The sequence below is a fragment of the Aythya ferina genome (genome assembly GCF_964211825.1).
Source record: "Aythya ferina genome assembly, chromosome: 21".
NCBI classification, from domain to species: Eukaryota; Metazoa; Chordata; class Aves; order Anseriformes; family Anatidae; genus Aythya; species Aythya ferina.
In genome coordinates, this window is record NC_140319.1 from 5,814,795 (window position 1) to 5,833,656 (window position 18,862).

At 53.5% G+C, this 18,862-nt stretch overlaps 1 protein-coding gene across 3 annotated transcripts in view; it reads right to left on the bottom strand.

The window, feature by feature from the left end:
* Positions 1 to 18,862, bottom strand: part of SAMD11 (sterile alpha motif domain containing 11) — a 128,034-nt gene that overhangs the window by 25,943 nt on the left and 83,229 nt on the right. For all 3 annotated transcript variants that reach the window (XM_084495024.1, XM_084495022.1, XM_084495023.1), the window contains 2 exons: positions 15,356 to 15,480; positions 1,833 to 1,925 (listed from right to left, as the gene is read on the bottom strand). In XM_084495024.1, coding sequence (XP_084351150.1) covers positions 1,833 to 1,925; positions 15,356 to 15,480 — 218 coding nt within the window. The remainder of the gene's footprint in view (positions 1 to 1,832; positions 1,926 to 15,355; positions 15,481 to 18,862) is intronic.

Consider the following 18,862-nt stretch of genomic DNA (forward strand, 5'->3'; position numbering starts at 1 on the left):
AAAAGGCCCAGCTCAGAGTTTCCACTCCGCCTTGCAGCGCTGGAAAGGGCAGGGAAGGCTTTCTGAGAAAAAAGTGGGTGTGGAAAATCAAAAATTTGCTGCTGTGTGGGGCTTCCTGGGCACCCCGCTCTGAGCCGGGGGGGGGGAATCCCGCACTGAGTCACCCCGAGTTAAGGAGCAGGATTTCTTTTAGTGCACGCTCAGCCCACGCAGGTGAAGAGCAACGGTGGGAGAAGGCAGAGCGAGGGAACAGCAGGGGATGGCCTGACCCTGCTGCTCCCATGGCCAAAACCTCCATCCCTGCGGGTTCGGGCGCTTTCCTAGGGTGAATCCAAACGCAGCAGTTTGGTTTCAGGTGGCTTGATTAAAGTTTAGCCCGTTCTCAGCCCGGACAGAGGCTGCTGTTACCTGGGCTTGTTTTCTAAGCACCATGGTCCTGGAATTGGGAAGGGCATGGCCTCAGCAGAGGAGCAAAGCAGACAGCAGCTCTGTCAGATGTGGCCCAGGAGCCCTCGCTCCCATCTAACAAATGCATTTTGGAATCCAGCAATCTGCTGGAACTTACCTGCACAGCTGCCAGAAACTCCTAGGATAACAGCAGCAGGGCAGACAAACCAACCAAGGAAAACAGGTAACGAGCAGCAGCGCATCCTTCTGCCTTTCAGAAAAGCCCAGGAAAAAAGCTAAGGTGCCTTTAATTGGAATGAGGACTGAGCAGACAGGAGATGCTTATGTGAAAAGAGAGATTTCGGATGTTCTTAGGTGATGCTAGCGTTATCACAGGGAGCAACGCTAGCATTCAGCATCCCCTCAAAATACGCTGCCTCTCAGATCATCATTTGGGGAGAAGGAACCAGGAAGAGACAATGTAGGGGAACATTATGCAAGATTAGGATGTGGTACAAGCCTCTGCGATATATCTTTACATCTCCTCACGTACAGCACTCGGTTTCAGAAGGCTTCAGGACACACTGCTGTGTGCAAGACCCCCTTGAGACTCCCTGGAGGTGTTACTCGGGATGGACACCTCGGGGAGGCTCAGCTGCTGGCCTCCAAGCCCCCAAAACAGGACCTAGCTCCAGCCAGCCAGCCTGCCTCCTTCTTTCTTAAATAGCCAGAAGAGAGCAGGTTGGGCACGGTGATGGAGGTGGGCATCACTGACAGCTAATTAGTCTGAACTTAACAACAAAGCCTCGAAGCCAACGGCCTGCAAGCCCTCATTTACGCAACCCGGAGCCAAACTCGTTAGCTGCAGGCTCCGTTCCCCTCCCCGCTTCGCCAGCTGTGAAGAAAGTTTGAAAATCGTGTTTGGAGAAAGGAGCTGGAAAGCAAATCGGGAGATTCAAAAAAAAAAAAACCCTAAAAAGACAAACCTTCCGCGGATTCCATCTCTATAGGAACAGTGCCATAAATGCATACGAAACACCCAGGCAGCCCTATCCTCCCTGCGAGCTCCTCTTTTTTTTCCCTTTAAAGGAGCAGATGCCAGCACGATAAGCCTCGCCGTATCTTTTATATTAAACGCATAATCAAGGCACGCCGCCTGGAAAGTAGGAACACCCCCAAAATCCGCTGCCGAGCCTGCAGCTCGCTTTTTAAGCCCTAAAATAATTACTCTAATTAAGAGGCAATTCCCTTCTCGCGCCGCGAGCTTCCCTCCGATTAGATAAAGAAAGCAGAGCGCTGCCTGCCTTCCCCGGGCACCCTCGGCGCTGGCGACTTCCAGCACCGCGCCGCAGCCTCTCCAAGCCCCCCCTCCCCTCCCTAATTTCAATTAAGCAAGGAGAAGAAAGGGGAAGGGGATGGGGGGGGGAGGGAGAAGCAGCACTTACCCTTTGGGGACTCACTTCGGGCTTTCTTGCTTTCTAAAGGACACTCACTGCTGCTGTTGGGAGAACATACTCTTCTCTTGCCTAAAATCTCATCTAGGAGAGAGACGAGAGACCTGAGCATCAGATAAGGCTGTACTTTCCTCTTTGCAGAAGCAGCCAGCGAGACTTTGGTATTTTCCTCCTCTCGCACACACACAAACACACACACACACACACACATTACAGGCAGAGGAGAAAAAAAAAAAAAAAAAAAAAAAAAGCGAAAGTAAGAAAAATCATCATCCTGAGAGCCTTGATCTGCTTTCCTAATCACGCAGTCCGAGAGCGCATAATGACTATTCGCACTCTGATCAATGCAACGTTTTCGAGCGATAAATTCTGAATCCAGTTGATTTCCTTACTGAGTTTCATCATTTGTTCTGTTGCCTTTTGTCCCCCTGGTGTTTCCACTCCTTTCATGCCCTGATGCAAAGCAACTGGGGGAAGAGAAAGGGGAGGAAAAAAACAAAAAAAAAAGAAAAAAACAACAAAAAAAAAAAGCACAACAGATCTCTGAATCTTCCTACCACAGTATCTCTCTCTCTCTCTCTCTCTTTCCCCCCCTCCCTCCCTCCCTCTCTCCTCTTCAAAACCTCAAGGTCCTCAGCAATCTTCCCCCTCTAGATTGTACGGAAACGCTCAAGCCTTTTGCATTAGTGCAGCCCTACAAACCAACACAAAATACCTAATACACAATTACAGCGTCCCCGAACAGATTTAAAATCAATATCCTCCCATAATAATGCTGGGGAAAAACTGAAAGCATGATGTTGCATATGGGCAGGAAGGAAGAGGCTGTTTGTCACTGCGCGCATCAAATCCTCATCTATCAAGGGCTCGTTAAAGATGCAGCATCTTAAAAAAAAAAAAAAATAATAATGAATAAATAAACCTGGCAAACAAGCACCGTGTCTGAGTGAGCACACGCTGCACCTGCCCGCGAGTCACCACGCGTGCAGAGCTTCTGCAAATTTGCCCGACGCGTCGGAGTTGAGGAAGGTTACAAAACCCCTCGGCGCTATTTATAAGAGCGGCGAACTGATTTCGGCTGCAGGTGACATTTTGAGCCGAGCGGCCGCCCTTTGTAGCTGGAATCACTGCGAACTGCTTCGGGTGCAGCTCTGCAAGCCCGGGGTCCTGCCTCGGCGCTGCATTTACCGGGAGAGCCCGAGCACAGACCCGCACCCTTCATCCCGGGAGCCCTCCTGGCGCTCGGCGCAGCCACAAGTGGCACCGCCAGGGCTTCACGCGGCGCGGGCAGCCCCCGATCCCATCTCGCCTGACCCCGTCTCCCAGCCTGGTAACGAAGCTGGCACTCAGAGAGGATCGCCGAGGCTCGCGGCCAGCCAAAATGAAGCCCCAAGTAAATGCAACAAACCCGCAGCGACTGGGAAACAGATGGGCAGGGATGGAGGCGGCCGGTGGCAGCGCGCAGGTTTCCCAGGCGCTGCCCTTTCCAGGTGTTGAGTCAGCCCCGCTGGCACGATCTGCATCTCAGCCCTCCTCCTGCCTCGGTTTCCCCTTCCGATAACTTCCCCAAAGCTGCAGCAGCTCGCCAAGGCAGCGCCAGAGGCCACAGGGCACACAAGGGTTTATTTCTTCCTTTTTCGTGGTGATTTTCTTGGAGATGCCGCCCTGATGCTGCAGCCCCTGAGGGATGGAGGTTTCCTCCCCCAAAGCGCGCTCATCTGGGCTCTGTGGCTTTGGAACAACCACGTCCCAGTGCTCTGCTCACAATTCACCGTTCCCAGCCCGGCCAGGGGGCAGCAGCACCCAGCAGGGCTTGTCCTGGCTGCATTTGGGTTCCTCCCCAGCCCTTCTGATGGCAGGCAGATCACAGAGTGAAAATTTTCCTTTTTTATTTTTTTTTCCATTTAAGGCAAAGTCCTGGGGTGTGCCGGAGATGCCTCTGCCCCCAGAAGCTGGGGGACTAACCCAACAAGACACGCTCTGAGCAAGGAAGAGGGGATCATTTGCAGCCAGTCTTGAAGCACAGCGATCCCACAACCTGCACCAGTCGGAGACCACAAGGTTTGCCTTTGGCATCCCATCCCAAACCCTCCTCATCCTCAGAGCAGGGACAGGGCAGGTGCCCACATACGTTACCCACGGATCCTGGGGTACAACCTCAATGGCAATGACCTGCAAAAGGGACCACCACCCTTGGGTGAAGATGGGAAGGGAGACAACAATTGTGTAGGCTTTCGTTTTCTGTTTTTTTTTTTTGTTTTGTTTTGTTTTTTCCCAATCCCTGCTTTTGCCTCGGCTCCCCTGCCCTCCGCCGAGCATTTCAATAGCAAGGCGGCCAAATCGGGGCCGTTTTTTAATATTCTGGCTGAAAATGAAAGACATTATCAGCAGGACGGCGCCGTTATGAAGCTCGGCCGGGCGATATGACAAGCGGGGAGTGCTGGAGGAAGCCCCAGGCATACTGATCGCCCCCACACCCCCGACCACGAGCACCCGACAGAGCCCCAAGGACCCCACACCCTGCACCGCCTTTGGGGCCGCTCCTGGCCCAACAACGGAGGGAAATCCAGAGAGCTTTTTGGAAACCAAGCGTGGTGTTTTCCCTGATGAGCTAGAAATCAAAATGGATTGTTTTTTGTCTCCCATCGTGGGAAGGGAATTAGAGGCCATGGGTGGGAAGGTCACCTGGCAGGGTCCCGCTAATCCCCAGGCTCCCGGCCCTCCGTGGAGCTGGGTGACTTCACGCTCACCAACACGTCTGAGGATCCCCAGCATCACCATCAGCTTTGAGGAGAGGACTTGGGAGCCTCAGACAGCTGGGCAGATTAGAAAACTCATCTCCAGGTTTCCCCAAAGAGGAAGGGGATGTTATCTCCACCCTTTACAACTGGATCTGCGGCGGAGAAGATGCACCAAGGGCACAGACTGCACCAAAGCGAGGTGAGGACCCAACCTGCCCCCATAGCCGACCACAGGTTTCACCTGGAGAGGGCCAAACGTGCAACTTGGAGGTGGTCCCCAAATTTTCGCCCTCCCAGCGGTGTGAAACGGGCAGACTCTGGAGCAAGATGCGCGGCCCCAAGCGCTGCTGCGCTGTGCTCCAGGCACCGTGGGAGGAGATCAAGCCCTATCTCACGCTCCCTATCCGTATCGCTGGGTTTGCTGTGAAAGCTTTTTGGCCCCAGAAGCCCTGCGTAAACAGAGCGGCGAGCCAAGCTCCACGGGAATCCACCCAGGCTCCGATAGCCAACATCTAACAAGGGAAGGGAGCCCTTCTCATCCACCCCCTTCCACGTTGTTTTTCCAGGAGGAAAACATCTCCCCTTGCTTTTAAGCCCCCCTAATCGACCTCAAACCCCGGGGATGACAATTCCCAGTGCCCGGCCCGAAATGCCCTGGCAGCATCCCACCTCACCCAGCTCTCCCCTCTCCTTTGGCACCGGAGGAGCTGCTTCGCTCAGGCAGCTCTGGCTCTCCAGCCCCGCCGCTCAGCCCGTTCCCTTCCTCGACGTGACAGGTTTGCAGGGACCCCAGAGACTTTTTTTCCCCCCTTGACGGGCTCAGCACCAGCTCGCCGAGTCGTGGGGCTGCCGAAAACAAAGGCTGGAGGGCGAGGGGCCAGGCGGGAGGCTGCGCGGAGCAGCGTGGAGCCTGGCGGCACATCGGCCCCGTCCCCTTGCCAGCAGGAATCAATGGAACAAAGGCAGAGCGAAGCACAAGGTCATGGGAATAACGGGCCGTAATTTAACTGAGGGCAACGAGAACGGGGAGGGGAGGACAAAAAAAAAAAATTATTGGGGGAGCTGGGGGAAGGGAGAAGGGTTTGTGCGCGTTGGGATGCTCGGATGATGCGGCGGTGTGCCCAGTGCTGGGTCTAGCAAGGAAAGGGGGAGGTGGCACTGCAAAGGGGGTGTCCGAGCAGCAAAATAAAGGCAGCAGCCCCTGGCCAGCAGGTCAGCTCGGTGGCTTTAGGGACACGGCAGGCAGCAGGCTTCAAGCCCCAGCGATTGCACCGAGGTCTCTCCTTGCTCCTTCATCTCTCCACGCCTGTATCAGGAAGCAAAGCGCAACCAAGTGGAGAGGAATGGGACATGCTGATGGGCCCTTCCTACAGAGCAAGGAACCAGAAGGTTTTTTTTCTCTCTCCTGCTCACTTTGAGAGAACTTAACTTAGGCAGAGTGGTGTCTGGTCGCTCTCGGGAGCGGAGCAGGACTCCAACAGCCAAGGGTCAGCGGCTGGCACTCACGGATCTTGGTGAAATACTGAGAGCAGCCCCCCAGAGGCAGACCTGCTGTCACCCACTCCTCCCTAAACACAAGGTACCAGGCTGCGGGAGCACACAAGAAGAGTGTCACAGACGGATTCCCGACGTACAACACAGCAACCAGCCTCTGCTAGGCTGGGGAAGGAGCCCGCATCCCCCTTCTCAGCTCCAACCGCTGGGCCATCTGCCTTCCCTCCTACCAGGCAAACAGTCTCCTGCTTCTTCCCACCTCCTCGTGCTCGCTAGCTGGAGCCAAGCTCCTAAAAGGCCAGCCCAATATTTCAGTTCCTCATGAACGAGGTGCCGGAGCCGTCCTCCTACCCGGCTGTAACGAGGCTGTTTATTAGGGAAGGGGCAGCGACGTCCCCTCGTCGCCCGGCTTCCTACAAAATTCATTTTTACAGCATGCACCGAGCCATAAAAAGGTGGTAAATATTCATCGTATGAAAAACACTCATGGAGGGGATATACTGCACTTAAGAGAGAGATCTGCATTCATTTGATATGCTGCAGGGAGGCTTTTTAGCGACTGCAAACTTGTGAATCCCCGCTCTGCTGCAGAAAAGATTGAAGGAGGGAGGCTGGGCTGCAAGTCCAGGATCCTGCACGCTCTAGGAAGGAGCTGCTCTCGTGGGCAGGACGGGAGGAGGGGGAAGCTTGTTAAATCAAAAGGCTTAAGCCCAGCTCCAATAAGGATCACGCCGCGTCTCCTTGAGGGACCACAAACCTCCCAGGCAGCGGTCGTTTGGCCTCCATTTATCTACCCGTGATAAAAAAGCTCCGAAACCTGGCACCGGTCCTCTGCCACAGATCCCTCCTCCCTGGGTCCTGGGGAATATTCAACAACCCCAAAAGGCTCACAGGGCGGCGTGGCAGGGCCGGGGGCTGGCGTTTCCCCCAGGAGCTGCTGGATCTGCTGCACGTGGTCCCCGCCGGCGCCCCGGTGCTGCCTCCACCTCCAGCAGCTCTTTGTGCAAGCGAACGCCCCAGATCACCATTTCCAAGGGAGCTGCTGGTGGTGCTGTGCCCTTCGCACCATTTAAATGTCCGATTGCACTCATTCAGCCCCCTGGAAAAAACCAGCGCTCCTCCAGCCCGTGACAGCTTTGACAGCCAGACTCCTTAATTCCTTTTTCTTATTCCCTTAATCTGTCATCTTTATCAGGCTGGGGAAGTGCCAGGCAGCATGCAGGAGCCCCGGCCCCGATCAATCTCCACATTACAGCTGACAGAATGGTGCTAATAACTTATTGATCTCATGTTTGCCAAGCCCCACCGGGGCTGAAAGGCTGCCATTGATTGGCTTGAGGGAAGGAGCCTCTCAGCTGAGAGCAGAGGAAAGCCTTCGGATTGTCTTCTTCCTCAGGAGCTCGGTGATGGAGGGAGGGAGGGTGGGGAAGGGCCAACGGAGAGGAGGACCCGGGAACCGGAGGGAGGGAGGGCGCACGTGTGAGACGAGGATTAAGGATGGAAGCAGAAGGAGGGGGAAAAAAAGGGGTTGAGAACCAAGGAAATGGGAGAGGAGCGAAGAGAAGAAAAGGAATTGGAACAAAAGGCTTGTGCAGAGCTGAAAAATTAATGAGGTGGGCAGGCGACCCTCCTCTTGCTCATGGCAAAGGGTTAATAAAAAAATCTTTCCAACCCCCAGGCCTCCAACCTTGCTCAGCTGCTCCCAGGTCCACTCATGTCTGACCCAAAGCACGCGGCACCACCGGTGCTCTGACCAGGTCTGATGCCACAAACTTGCAAGCTTGAGGGGACATCATCTCGTTTCATTTAGGAGCTGGTTCCCTGCACTCACATCCTTGAGAACCCCCTCCCAGCTCCTGCTCTTGATTTGCACCGAGGAGGCTCATTTCCATCAGAAGCCCTCGGGCAGGCTTTGCCAAAGGGTGGGTGTGCTGGAGCAGCGCTGGAGGGCAGGACCTGACCTGGCAGGGCTTCGGCTTCAAGGGAACAAGGAGCAGGGCAGCAGCTCCACGCCTGCTACCTGAGCACCAAATCCCACTGCAGGCTTTGAGGTCAGGAGGAACAGGGCTGCAGCTGCCACGCAGCAGGAGCAGGAGGCTCAGGTTCGCAGCACCAAACCCACGGCATCCAAACCTGATGACAAATTCGCGTGCCAGAGCAGGGGCACTGCCAAAACCCTGCCTCTGAAGCATCACCTGGACTCGTGGCAGGGGCTCACAGAAGGGGATGTGTCGGGTACCAGCCACAATCCGTGCTGGATTCCTGCAGTTACCATCAGTGAGGTGTCACCGATTTGTTTTCAGTGCTTTTCAAGCCGCCTGTGAGACACCTGGGACAGGAGGTGGGAGCAGGGAGGAGGTTATTTTTGGAAGCAGGATAATCCTGCTCTTCCTAGAGCTGCAAGGAGAGGAAGAAAGTCGCTGCTGATTTCCGTTTCAAAGCCACCACGCGTGCCAACCTAAGTCTGGTGGCTGAGCCAGCACAGGCGCCGTGTCCTGGCCGTGCCGGGCTGCCCGGAGCACACCAGGCACAGGAGACACCAAACTGCTTGCTCCAAGCACAGGGCACTGAACTACTTGATTTCCTTCTCCTCCTGCAGTGGCAAGGCCAAAAATCTACAACGACACCAGCAAAAGGCACTGCACTGACCTACGCAGGACACAAAAAAAAGGGAACGCTCCCATGTCTGGCTTTCCCATTTTTCCTTCACCTCCCAAGCCCTCCATCTGGGTTACAGAAGGATGCTGGCTGCCTCCAACCGGGCTTCAGAAAAAAAAATAAAAATTAACTTAAATAGAGCACAAAGAAAGGACAATCCTCCAGATCCCAGCCAAGAGGACAAATGGCACCGACAGAGCCCAGGCCCTCACGTTGCCTAGGCGAACAACTGTCCTTCGTGGAAAAACATGCGAACAAGGGTGGCTGGGCTTACAACTCCCAGATGCCCTCTTGGTGCTGATTTTCTGCTCAATTTAAGGCAGCAATTCAATAAAGGCTGCTGCTTTTTTTTTTTTTGTTATTGTTTTGCTTTGTTAAATGAAAACATGCCTGCATCCTACCTCATTATCACACGCTCAGAAAACAGCCGTTCGCTGTGCCCCTGTCTCTAATCATTAGCTACGACATCCCTGATCCCAGTTCCTTCTCAGCCCCCATGTATTAACTCCTCCCTAGCAGAGGAAAGTCCCAAGACCACTTTGGACCATGGGAAGCTGCCTGCAGTTCACTCCTGAAATTTCTCCTCCTGTTAGCCAACAGAGCATCACGTGGAAAGATGAGACGGGAGCCTTACCGCAGAAGAACGGATAACCTTGGAGAGGGAGAGAGATCTCTTTCAGGATGTTTTTGAGACACACGAAAAAAAGTGTCGGGACTTGCTGTGCCCATGAAGTGCCCTCTCAGACCACGTTCAGACATCAAGCCGACCCCACGAGGGGCAGGAGGAGGAGAGGGGAGACCCGGCCACCTTCCTCCAGCACCAGCGAGCCTGATGCCTCCACTTCTACCCGTGCCAATGGCCCTCCTGCAAGTGGAAAGCCATGAAATCTGCAGCACAGAGGGGGTTTGGTGAGAAAGAGGAGACATTAGGACATGAGGAGAAAGAGGGAAATGAGGTAGGGCCACGGGACCAGGACCGCAGAACGCGTGCGCACCTCCTCAAGCGGCACGCACCCACGCAAGGGAGAGCCACGGGCGCCTGCCCCAGGAGCCCCACCAGGGCTCCTCCACCCTCTCCTGGCAGACTGCATTAGCCAAACGGGATAGAGGGGATTGGACTTGTTTACAGGCACACCGCTAGCTGCTTAAAGGGGATCTAAATCCGTGTTTGATGTGCAAACCGCCAGCTTTGCCGCCGCGCCTTTGTCGAGCAGCCCCGGCTCTGCTCATCCCCGTGTGTGCCTCTCTCTCTCTCAATTAAGATTAAAAGCGCCTTGTGCCATCATCCGCTCTCAAGGTAAGCCCCTCTGTAGTGCCATCGCTGTACCCTGTCTGCTGCCTCGCCTTTATCTGATCCATTTGGAAACGACTTTTATATTCTCATTAGGCTCGCCGCCTGCCCTCCCCTCCCACGCGCGCTCCCCCGGAGGCATTTCAGCACACTTGCTCTACCTTTGCAGATGTTGCTAAGCCTCTTACTGAATCTCACCGAAGCAGGCTGTCTCCGCGTGTTCCCAAGGAAGTACAGCCCCCATTATAGGCACTTTTCCTTTCTTCCTCCATTTGGCATATTATATCCCCATCGTGACCGCAATTTAATTAGCACCAAGGAAAGCATCCTCCGGCATTTCCCGCTGCAGAGCACCTCCACGAGAGAAGGGCCGAACAAAAAATCAGGGCTGCAGGGCTAAGAGAGGAGCGAGCACCAACCTCTCCCAGGTAAACAGCCCTGGGAGCTCTGGGAATGGCAAAAAAAACATTTTTCCAGGCAGGCTCCCTGCGTGTTCCCCTGCCCTCCCGCAGGCTGCCAGCCCCAGGGGAGCAGCTCGCCTCTCCTCTGCGCACAGGGGGCACCTCGCTGCCCTCCCCTCTCAGCAGCTGCATCAGCCAGCTCCAATTTTCAATAATAATACTGATTTTTATGAAGTCAGGTTCAGCTCAGAGGAGGAGATTAAACCCAGGAGCTGGGTGGAAGCCCAGCAGAGGTATAACCTCGGCTTCAGAAGAGGAGCTGGATATCACTGTGATCAACGGAGATCTCTGGAGCTGGCAGAGAGGCAAACACCCTTCCCTTGCACCACATTCCCCGATCCTCCAAGAGCATTTACACCAACCCGTGCTGGAAGCAATGGACATTTGCACTCTTCAAACTTGCACAACCCTTTGATGAGCAGACGTTACCCAGAGACTGTAGGAAGCAGGGCACCCAACCTGCAAGCACGAGCTCTTGCACTCCCAGCCACACAGAGAGGAAGAGAAAGCAGAAGCAGCAGAAAATTTACTTATTCTTAATTTAATTATTCTTAAAAGTCTGAGAATTTACTATTCTTAAAAGCCTGACACTGCCAATGGTCAACCCAGATGAGACCAAAGGAAGGACGGTAGGAAAAGCAAGGTGCACGGTGGTGCAGACGGGTGAATTCCTAACCTAGGACTGAGATTTTTTTTTTTCCTCAGCCAGTTCAAAATTCAGAGTTACGAGCAGGGCAGCTCTTCCCCGAAACCCGGCACCCCCTGGGACCCAAGGAAATCCGAGTGCATCGGTGATAATAATTGTAATAAATCTGCAGTGCCGCAGAGCGGGCCCAACGCGCGCGGGTTTGCTCCGTGATTAAGAGATCGCTGCAACACCCCCAGGTCCCTGGTGGGCCCCGGGCGCTGAGATACGGCTCCCATGCATCAAACCCCTAAGAATATCTCAATCATTACCGCAGCCGAGCGCGGCTCCGGAGCCGATCGATAGGGCAATTAGATTTTATCGGGACACGCCTCTCGGCCACCTACTTCTGCTGTCCTTGCAAAAGCCTCGCTCACCCCTCCTGGTGCCAGAGAAGCACTGGCTGGAGCAGATTCATGTGGTTTGGGTTTTTTGTTTGTTTTTTGTAGGTTTGTGCTCTTGGTGTTCTTTATTTCCTTTGAAGGCCCGGTGTCAAGATGCTTTGAACATGAGTGAGGCTGCCAGCTATTTCTATCCGGAGCTCTTCCTCCAGCACACACCCCAGCAAGGGGGAACACCACCCTGAACCCAAAATCTCTCACCTGGGGAATCCCTAGGAGCACGCTTTAATCCACATTGTCCTGTTGTCACAGGAACAACAACAGAGAGGTCTAGCAAAGAAGCCAGGGAGGACAAACCAGGGAACAGAGCTCTGCTGTTGGCTTTACCACCTTGGGCAGATTTCCCTCTCCATGCCTGGGTTGACCCATGCACCTACAACGTACTCTAAGGCTGGTGGAAGGCGTTACGCATCTTGTCCAAAAAAAATCCCCTCCCTGGAAGCACAACTACCCTCCTTTCCCGTTATCTCTCTAGACTAGCAGTAATGGTCTTCTCATTTCTGATGGGCCATGTATTTTCAAAGCACCGTAGCTCTCAGATTTGGTAGGTGCTAACCTTGCCAGCTTGTGACCGTCACCACACTCACCTCAATCACACCGAAGTGATGCACCGGGGAGCTCAGCCGTGCGTCTGTGCTGACTCCACAGTCATCGTAGCTCTTTGGGTCTCTCATCACCCAAAATGCAGTGACTTCTTTTGTCCCAGCTGTCCCAAGCCTAAGACTTCACCTCCTCCGGGCTCCTTGTTCCAAGCAGCCGGCGCCCACCACGAGGGGTTATCAGCCCCTCTCCTGGCCAGGGCCAAACCCTATCCGAGTCCTTCAGGACCATTTATTTTGGAAGTTCTGCTTCTGCTTTCCCAAACTGAGCTGTTCAGTCTCTGTTCCCAAATTTAACCATCACCATTGATACACAGCGGCCTGGTTTCACTTAAGAATTATTCATAGACCTTCCGAGGACATTAATATCAGTCCTACTCTTCCAACCACGGGCCTTTTATGCTCCAGCAATGTTCTCCTCAGTCCCTTTCGACCCAACCATCAGCCCAGCTCTGGCTTGAACCCTGACTCCAGACTCACCTGCCCCCCAGACCTCACCCGAGCCCTACAAACCATCCATTTCCAGCAGTTCCAGCCCCTTCCATCATTTCAAAGACCGTTCAAGATCCAGTAACTATTCCAATTTTCCAGTCCACATTCAAAACTATCGCACTGCCTCTGCTCTTAGCCTTAACTATAAATCAAGCGACTCTCGCTGAATTAATCATAAACCAACCAACCCTGCCAACTTCAGCCCTCCTAGCCCCGGGGGCCCTGCAATAAACAAATCTCTCGCAGCCGTGCTATCCCCGTTTCTCACTCCCCTGCTCATAGCCATAGCCAAAAAAGCCACAGACACTCACCCCTCATCCTGAGCGTGCACAACCCTCGGTCCGAGCTGCAGCTCAGCCTCCAGAGAGCTTTGCCCCTTCTGGCTGGGACCATAAACGTTAGCATAACCCAGCAAACACTCGAGCATCCTATTCCGACTTACTTCTAGAGCAGCGCAGCTTACAGTCACCAGTGATGCAGGAGTTTTTTCAGATGTGTTAGCATCGTTTCTTCAGCGCCGTCCATCTCCAAATGCTGCTCTGGGGGTGAGATTCTCAGTGCCTGTCCTCAGAGGCAGGCAGTGCAAACGGCAGGCAGCCCCGGGCACGTTTCTTTTCCCCTTACTAAGAGGTTTAAACACCAGCCAGTCTTTGAGACTAACCCAACATTAAGTCTCTTAAAATTATACACGCAGCAATTAGTTCTAGCGTTCTCCCCTCCCACTCACGCCAGTGCAAACAAACAGCACCGAGGCACAAATCCAGTAATCGGCGGCAGCTACAAACCCCCAGCACCGTTTTGTTTCTGGTCCCTTGGCTTCCAGTGGTGGTGGTGCAGGTACCAGAGCAGCACACCTAGACCCAGAGCTGGCAGGTTCTGGGGAGGTTTTGGCAAACGAGCCTCCCTTGCATCAAATAGGCATGGGGAACGAGCCACTGCCAGGCAGCAGGGACAAAGCAAGAGCTGAACCATCCCCGCGGAGATGTGACAAAGCCCCTCTCCCTTCGGATAGCCAACAGCCCCACCATGCCCCCAGCTGCTCTTTTGCTGGTCGGCTCTCTTTAGACACACCAGATCTATCACGTCCTGAAAGGCTCTGTCACTTGCTTGGTGGCCTCTCGTGTGAACGAGCCCTCTGCTTTTTCATCGCTCAGCCTTTCCTTGGGATCAGAGCCAAGCGCCGCCGGCCCCACTGCTACAGCCCCTGCGTGGTGCCTGTGTTTCATATTTCTCACCGTTTCTTTCGGGTAGGAAACTAACCGGAGAACCTCGAGCACGAATTCCAGCAAGTACAAACGAGGACCTCACCATCTAATCTTTGCTCCTGTTTCACACTGACGGGAATGAAAAGTGCACTTTGCATTTCTGGAACGTTAAGGATCTCGGAGAATTTCAGCAGCGCTGATAAAGCCCAGCAGCCTCCCCAGGCAGCAAACATTATTAAAACCCATTTTAACACGCGAGGTCAGCTGAGACATCCAGACATGAGTAACGCCGTACGGAACAACTTATCTCTCTGGCCAGCGTGCCTTTTGGAGCTGTGTAACGAAGAGAAAAGGGAGATTCAGCTGTGCAAGCGAGGAGGGGGAGCTGCTCGTGGCTGCCCTACAGCCAGCCCAAATCCCCCAGTTCAGCCCTACACACACGTGGGACTCAGTGCTCCCTGCAGAAGCGGTTGCAGCAGCCCAGGTGCCACTGCAGGCAGGAGGAAAGGGGCCAAGCCTCAGCAAAAGGCGAACCAGGTGCCTCCAGAGACCTTCCCAAAGTGCGTTAGACGTGGCGCTCTTCCCTTCGGATCCTTGGTTACGTTACAGGGTCAACAGAATGACTTAGAGGCAAGTATGGACCAAACCACACAGAGATTTTCAGGGAAGGCCTAACATTAAGATGCACAGAGAGAGCCGGGTCTGATTTGGAAGCAGAGAGATTGCTGCTTTCCCTACAGAGAATAGAGAAGCCAGCATTACTCCCACTTTTTTCCTCAACTTTTAATTATTCTCCAAAGCAAACCGTAGGCTCTGCAAGCAGCAAGCAGAGCTCTGCTTTGTTACCAGCGCCTCACTTGTTGGCTGATGCGCGTCCAGCACCAAAGCATCCCCTTCCTGACATCCAGACGGGCACAGCACTTCTGCTTTCACCACGTCAAAGAAGTTCAACTTCCAAAAACAAAAAAAAAAAAAAAAAAAAAAGAAAAAAGAAAAAAGAGAAAGAAAAAAGCCAGGTAGCAGTCCAAAACCAAACAAACACACACTCACAAAGGAGTTGGCAGGCACAGAGGCAGCATGGGGAACCTCTGATTAATGAAATTACAAATCAAACCGTGCTCTCTGCAAGGCCTTTCTGCTTCACTTGACACTAACCCTGGGGACATTTCACTTCTTTGCTGGCGCAAGCTCCTTTGCCAGTAGTTTAACACAGACCACTAGATTTGAGAATAAAGCAGGGCTGAGATCTCAAAAGACCGCACCACTTTAACATCAAGAAATCCTTCCCATGTTAATCTCCGGCCAGAATATTAAGAGACTTCACGTAGCTCACTCTGAAGTGTAACACGAAGAGCCACGGGGAAAAAAAAAAAAAAAAAAAGAAAAAAGAAAAAAAAGAAATTGAAAAAATGCACAAAGGGAGGGGTGAAAGAGAAGGGAGGGAAGTCGCCGAGCCCCAGCCAGCAGGACCTGCTCCAGCCCCTTACCTGCTGCTCCCAAGCCAACGTCGATGCTGTTCCTCTTGAATTCACAGCGGCTCTGGGTCTCTGGCATAACGAGCTGACGGCTCTGATGCAGGTTGGAGATGATAGTGGAGAGGTCGTTATCACGGCTGCAACAGAGCAGAAAAGCACCAAGTTAAGGAAATCCTATTTGCCACCACGTAATTGATTTCTGTGTGCATGTGCGTACGCGTGCGCAAGCTGCTTTTGTTTGCCCCCGACATCGCCGCCTTGCAGGAAAGGTTCTCCCCCCCCAGCCGCCAGGCTCCAAGGTAACCTCCTCTACTTTTGGGGAGCGGAGAGCGAGCACGAAGCACTTCCCAAGCAGCCCTCTCATTTCCCATAAAGTGCTCGGCAGCTGCCAGAGCTCCTGATTTCAGTGCTGCCAGATATAACTTGCGTGGGCCAGAACTTACATCTCAGATGGAAAAACTGAAAGCGCACGAATTGGCAGATCTGTTCCCGAATTAATAGGAAACTTGAACTGAAATAACTGATAGTCTTCTATCAGCTGCCACCCCTCTATTCTCAAAAAAGTAAGTTTTTCCATTCCATCACTGCTGGAACACAAGCCTACTTTATTTACTTGAATAATTGTTTTTCTTCTTGGAGAGAAACCCACCGTGAACCTGGCCATCTGCATCACTCCGAGCCCACGGCTCAGATTTATTTACAAAACTAATTTTCAACTCTTCACTCCTGAAATAATTCTCCCTTCTTTCTGGGCTGAGAGCACACAGAGTGGTTCAGCATTACTGTGCCTGCTCTCAGGCTGCTGTCGAGTAGGCTACTTCAGTCTTTTTGCTTTTCTCCTTCTATGGAGAGGGAGAGCACAAGCGCAAAAAGACAGTCGCTGTAGCAGATACTGCAGTTCAGCTGGCAAATGCTTTGGCTTGCAAAGCTCTTGCAAAATATTTCTCAATAAACGATGCACAAACACTGAAGAGGAAGAACAAGCAAAAAAAAAGCAACCAACCCTATACGTGATACTAAATGGAAACGCTGGATCATCTCCCTCCTTTTTGGGTTGTGTCTACGTTAAAGCACCCATCCTTCCAGCACGAGGTGCTTGCTCCGAGCTAGACGTGGCTCTTTTCCTTCCTCCCCCCTTCCTAAAATGAAGGCGAGGGGCAGAGGAAGAAAAGACACTTACAAAACCCCGTGGGACAGCAGCAGAGCTGTGTCCCCATGCCCGCTGCCCTCCCAGCCCCTACTCACACGAGGAGCGCGCCCGCTCGGTGCCGCTGCCACAGGCAGCACATGGCCACCAGCTCCCTGCCGCAGAAAAAGTGTCCTCACCTGGGACCCGTGGGACAGCACGGAGGGTGCATTATCTGCAGAGCCACCCCGCGATCCTCTTCCCTTAAATATATCCCCCTCCTCTCCCCCCTCACCTCCTCCCCACCTGCCAGCGGCTCCGGGCACCAGCCCCGGATCTGCTCAGATGCTCCGGGGAGCCCAGCCCCGGTGCAGAAGCAGGGGCTAATCTGTCGTCTAGCTCCCCGCTAATCAGATAAGTTTATGACAGAAAGTCTTTAGACAGAGGTACTTTCAGCGGGCGTCTGGCTCCAGATTTTCACGAGAGGCAGCAGACACGACCGGGCTCCCGTTGCAGCAGCCGCTGCCCCGCTCCCCGCTGCTCCCCCCGCGGCCCCAGCACCGGGGCTGGATGCTCAAATCCCAAAGCCTTTGAGCACCCACTGCATCTTCCTCCGCTAAACCAGTTCAGATTCCTCCTTATGCAAGCAGAAGGCTAATTACTTAAGCAAGCCCACAGGTGAGTGGGAAGCCCGTTTCTCCTGCGCCAAGCAGTTTTGGGTCTTATCCTCTTTTAGCTGCCACCTTTAAGATGCATTATGCAAATATTTGGGTGTCTTAAGTCATTTATGGGATTAATGTGAAGTGATTATCAGTTCTTTTTAATCATGCCAATCAATAACTGGATGTCAGGGACAGAGGACAAATGCAGATAAACGCTGCCATCAGCACTACGCTCGGGAAAGGGCGGAGGAGATGAGCCAGAAGTGCAGAGGGAGAAGGCAGGGAGTAGGAAGAGAAAAATGGGATAATTACATCTTTGCATTTGCAGAGTGCCTTGCATCCCAAACGAGCCCAAAGCCCCTCTCACACGTAAACACGGCAAGAGAGCTATGAAAAGGAATTGGGTTTTTATCCAGCACTAAAGCACAGCTGCCTCTCTTTCTGGAAAAGGGCACGGCGACTCCCAAACGTGGCTCAACCCGGCGCAGCCGCTGGAAACCAGAATGGGTCTTTTCCTTCCAAAAAGAAATTGACGTTTTCAGATTTTCCATGACCTTGAATTTAAGATTGTCATGGTATCAAAAGGCGTGTTTGCAAGTCCGAACTCCAGGCAGGCTCAGGACCCCAAGCAGGCTTTGAACCCGGCTCAGCCTCCCCACGCAGCCAGGCAGGAGCCCAGGAATCACAACGTTGCTGGAACACCTTTGCAGAAGGCAAAGCGAGCACCAAGGTGACATTGAGAGGAAAGGGGAGAAGGACTGCAGCTCGGGCAGCTTTTAACACATCAGCCTGTCCCCAGGAGCTGTTCCTCTGCCTGGGCGTGCGGGAGGCTTGAAGCAGGGGCTGCCTTTTTGTTCTGGGCTTCTTCCACAGCCAGCACAATGGGAGGCAGCTTGGAGCTGGGGCTCAGTCTTAGCAGGAGAAAAGAAACACCGAGGGGTGGCTGGATCAGCTCATGAAAAATTGAAACACCTTGCTGCTTAGGTCAAGATTTTAAGCATTTTTTTTTAATATTGCAGGCCCAGCTGGCTCCACGCAGAGAGCCCACACGGCCACCAGTGACCGTGTGGGCTCTCCAACAAGGGATGTTCTCGTGGAAGGCTCTGCTTGGACCCCAGGGGGTTCTGCCACCACGCTGGGGGCACAGAATCAAACCAGCTTCAGCTCTGCAGGCAACAGCTCTGCCACCTCCACCTTACCTAGACCTGCTCAAGGCAGCAAACCGGCCTCGATTTCAGCAGAGACCCTCCTGAGCCGCTAAAGGGCGAAGCCCAACCGACTGCTTTTCATCCCAATGCCATTGAAAAACACAACTAGTCAAAGTTTAATTTGTTTAACAGAACCTCAGGTCTCCCCTTAGCCAGGAGGTAGGGCTCTGCCCAGCCACCAGCCAGTCTCAGAAGTCTCCCTGCTTTTGCACGCTCACCACCCTGGACTCCAGCGCTGCAACTGCCTTTGCACTTTCCCTGAGATCGCACTGCCTCACCCCCTGCCTTGTCCACCTGCCATACAACTCCTAGAAACAGCCTGGCGTGTTTCTCGACAGAAAACAGCTTCTGGAAAAATCCAAGCCAGCACCTACCTTTCCTGAAGGCAAACCATGCGCTGCCCCAGCAAGCACCGCTGCAAAACGAGGGGGACCTGGGCAGCCCTCGGCTTCCAGGTGGTCGATGATGGCCCTGCATCAATTCCCTTTGACCACCTGGTCCCTGATTCCTCACCCCCCACTCC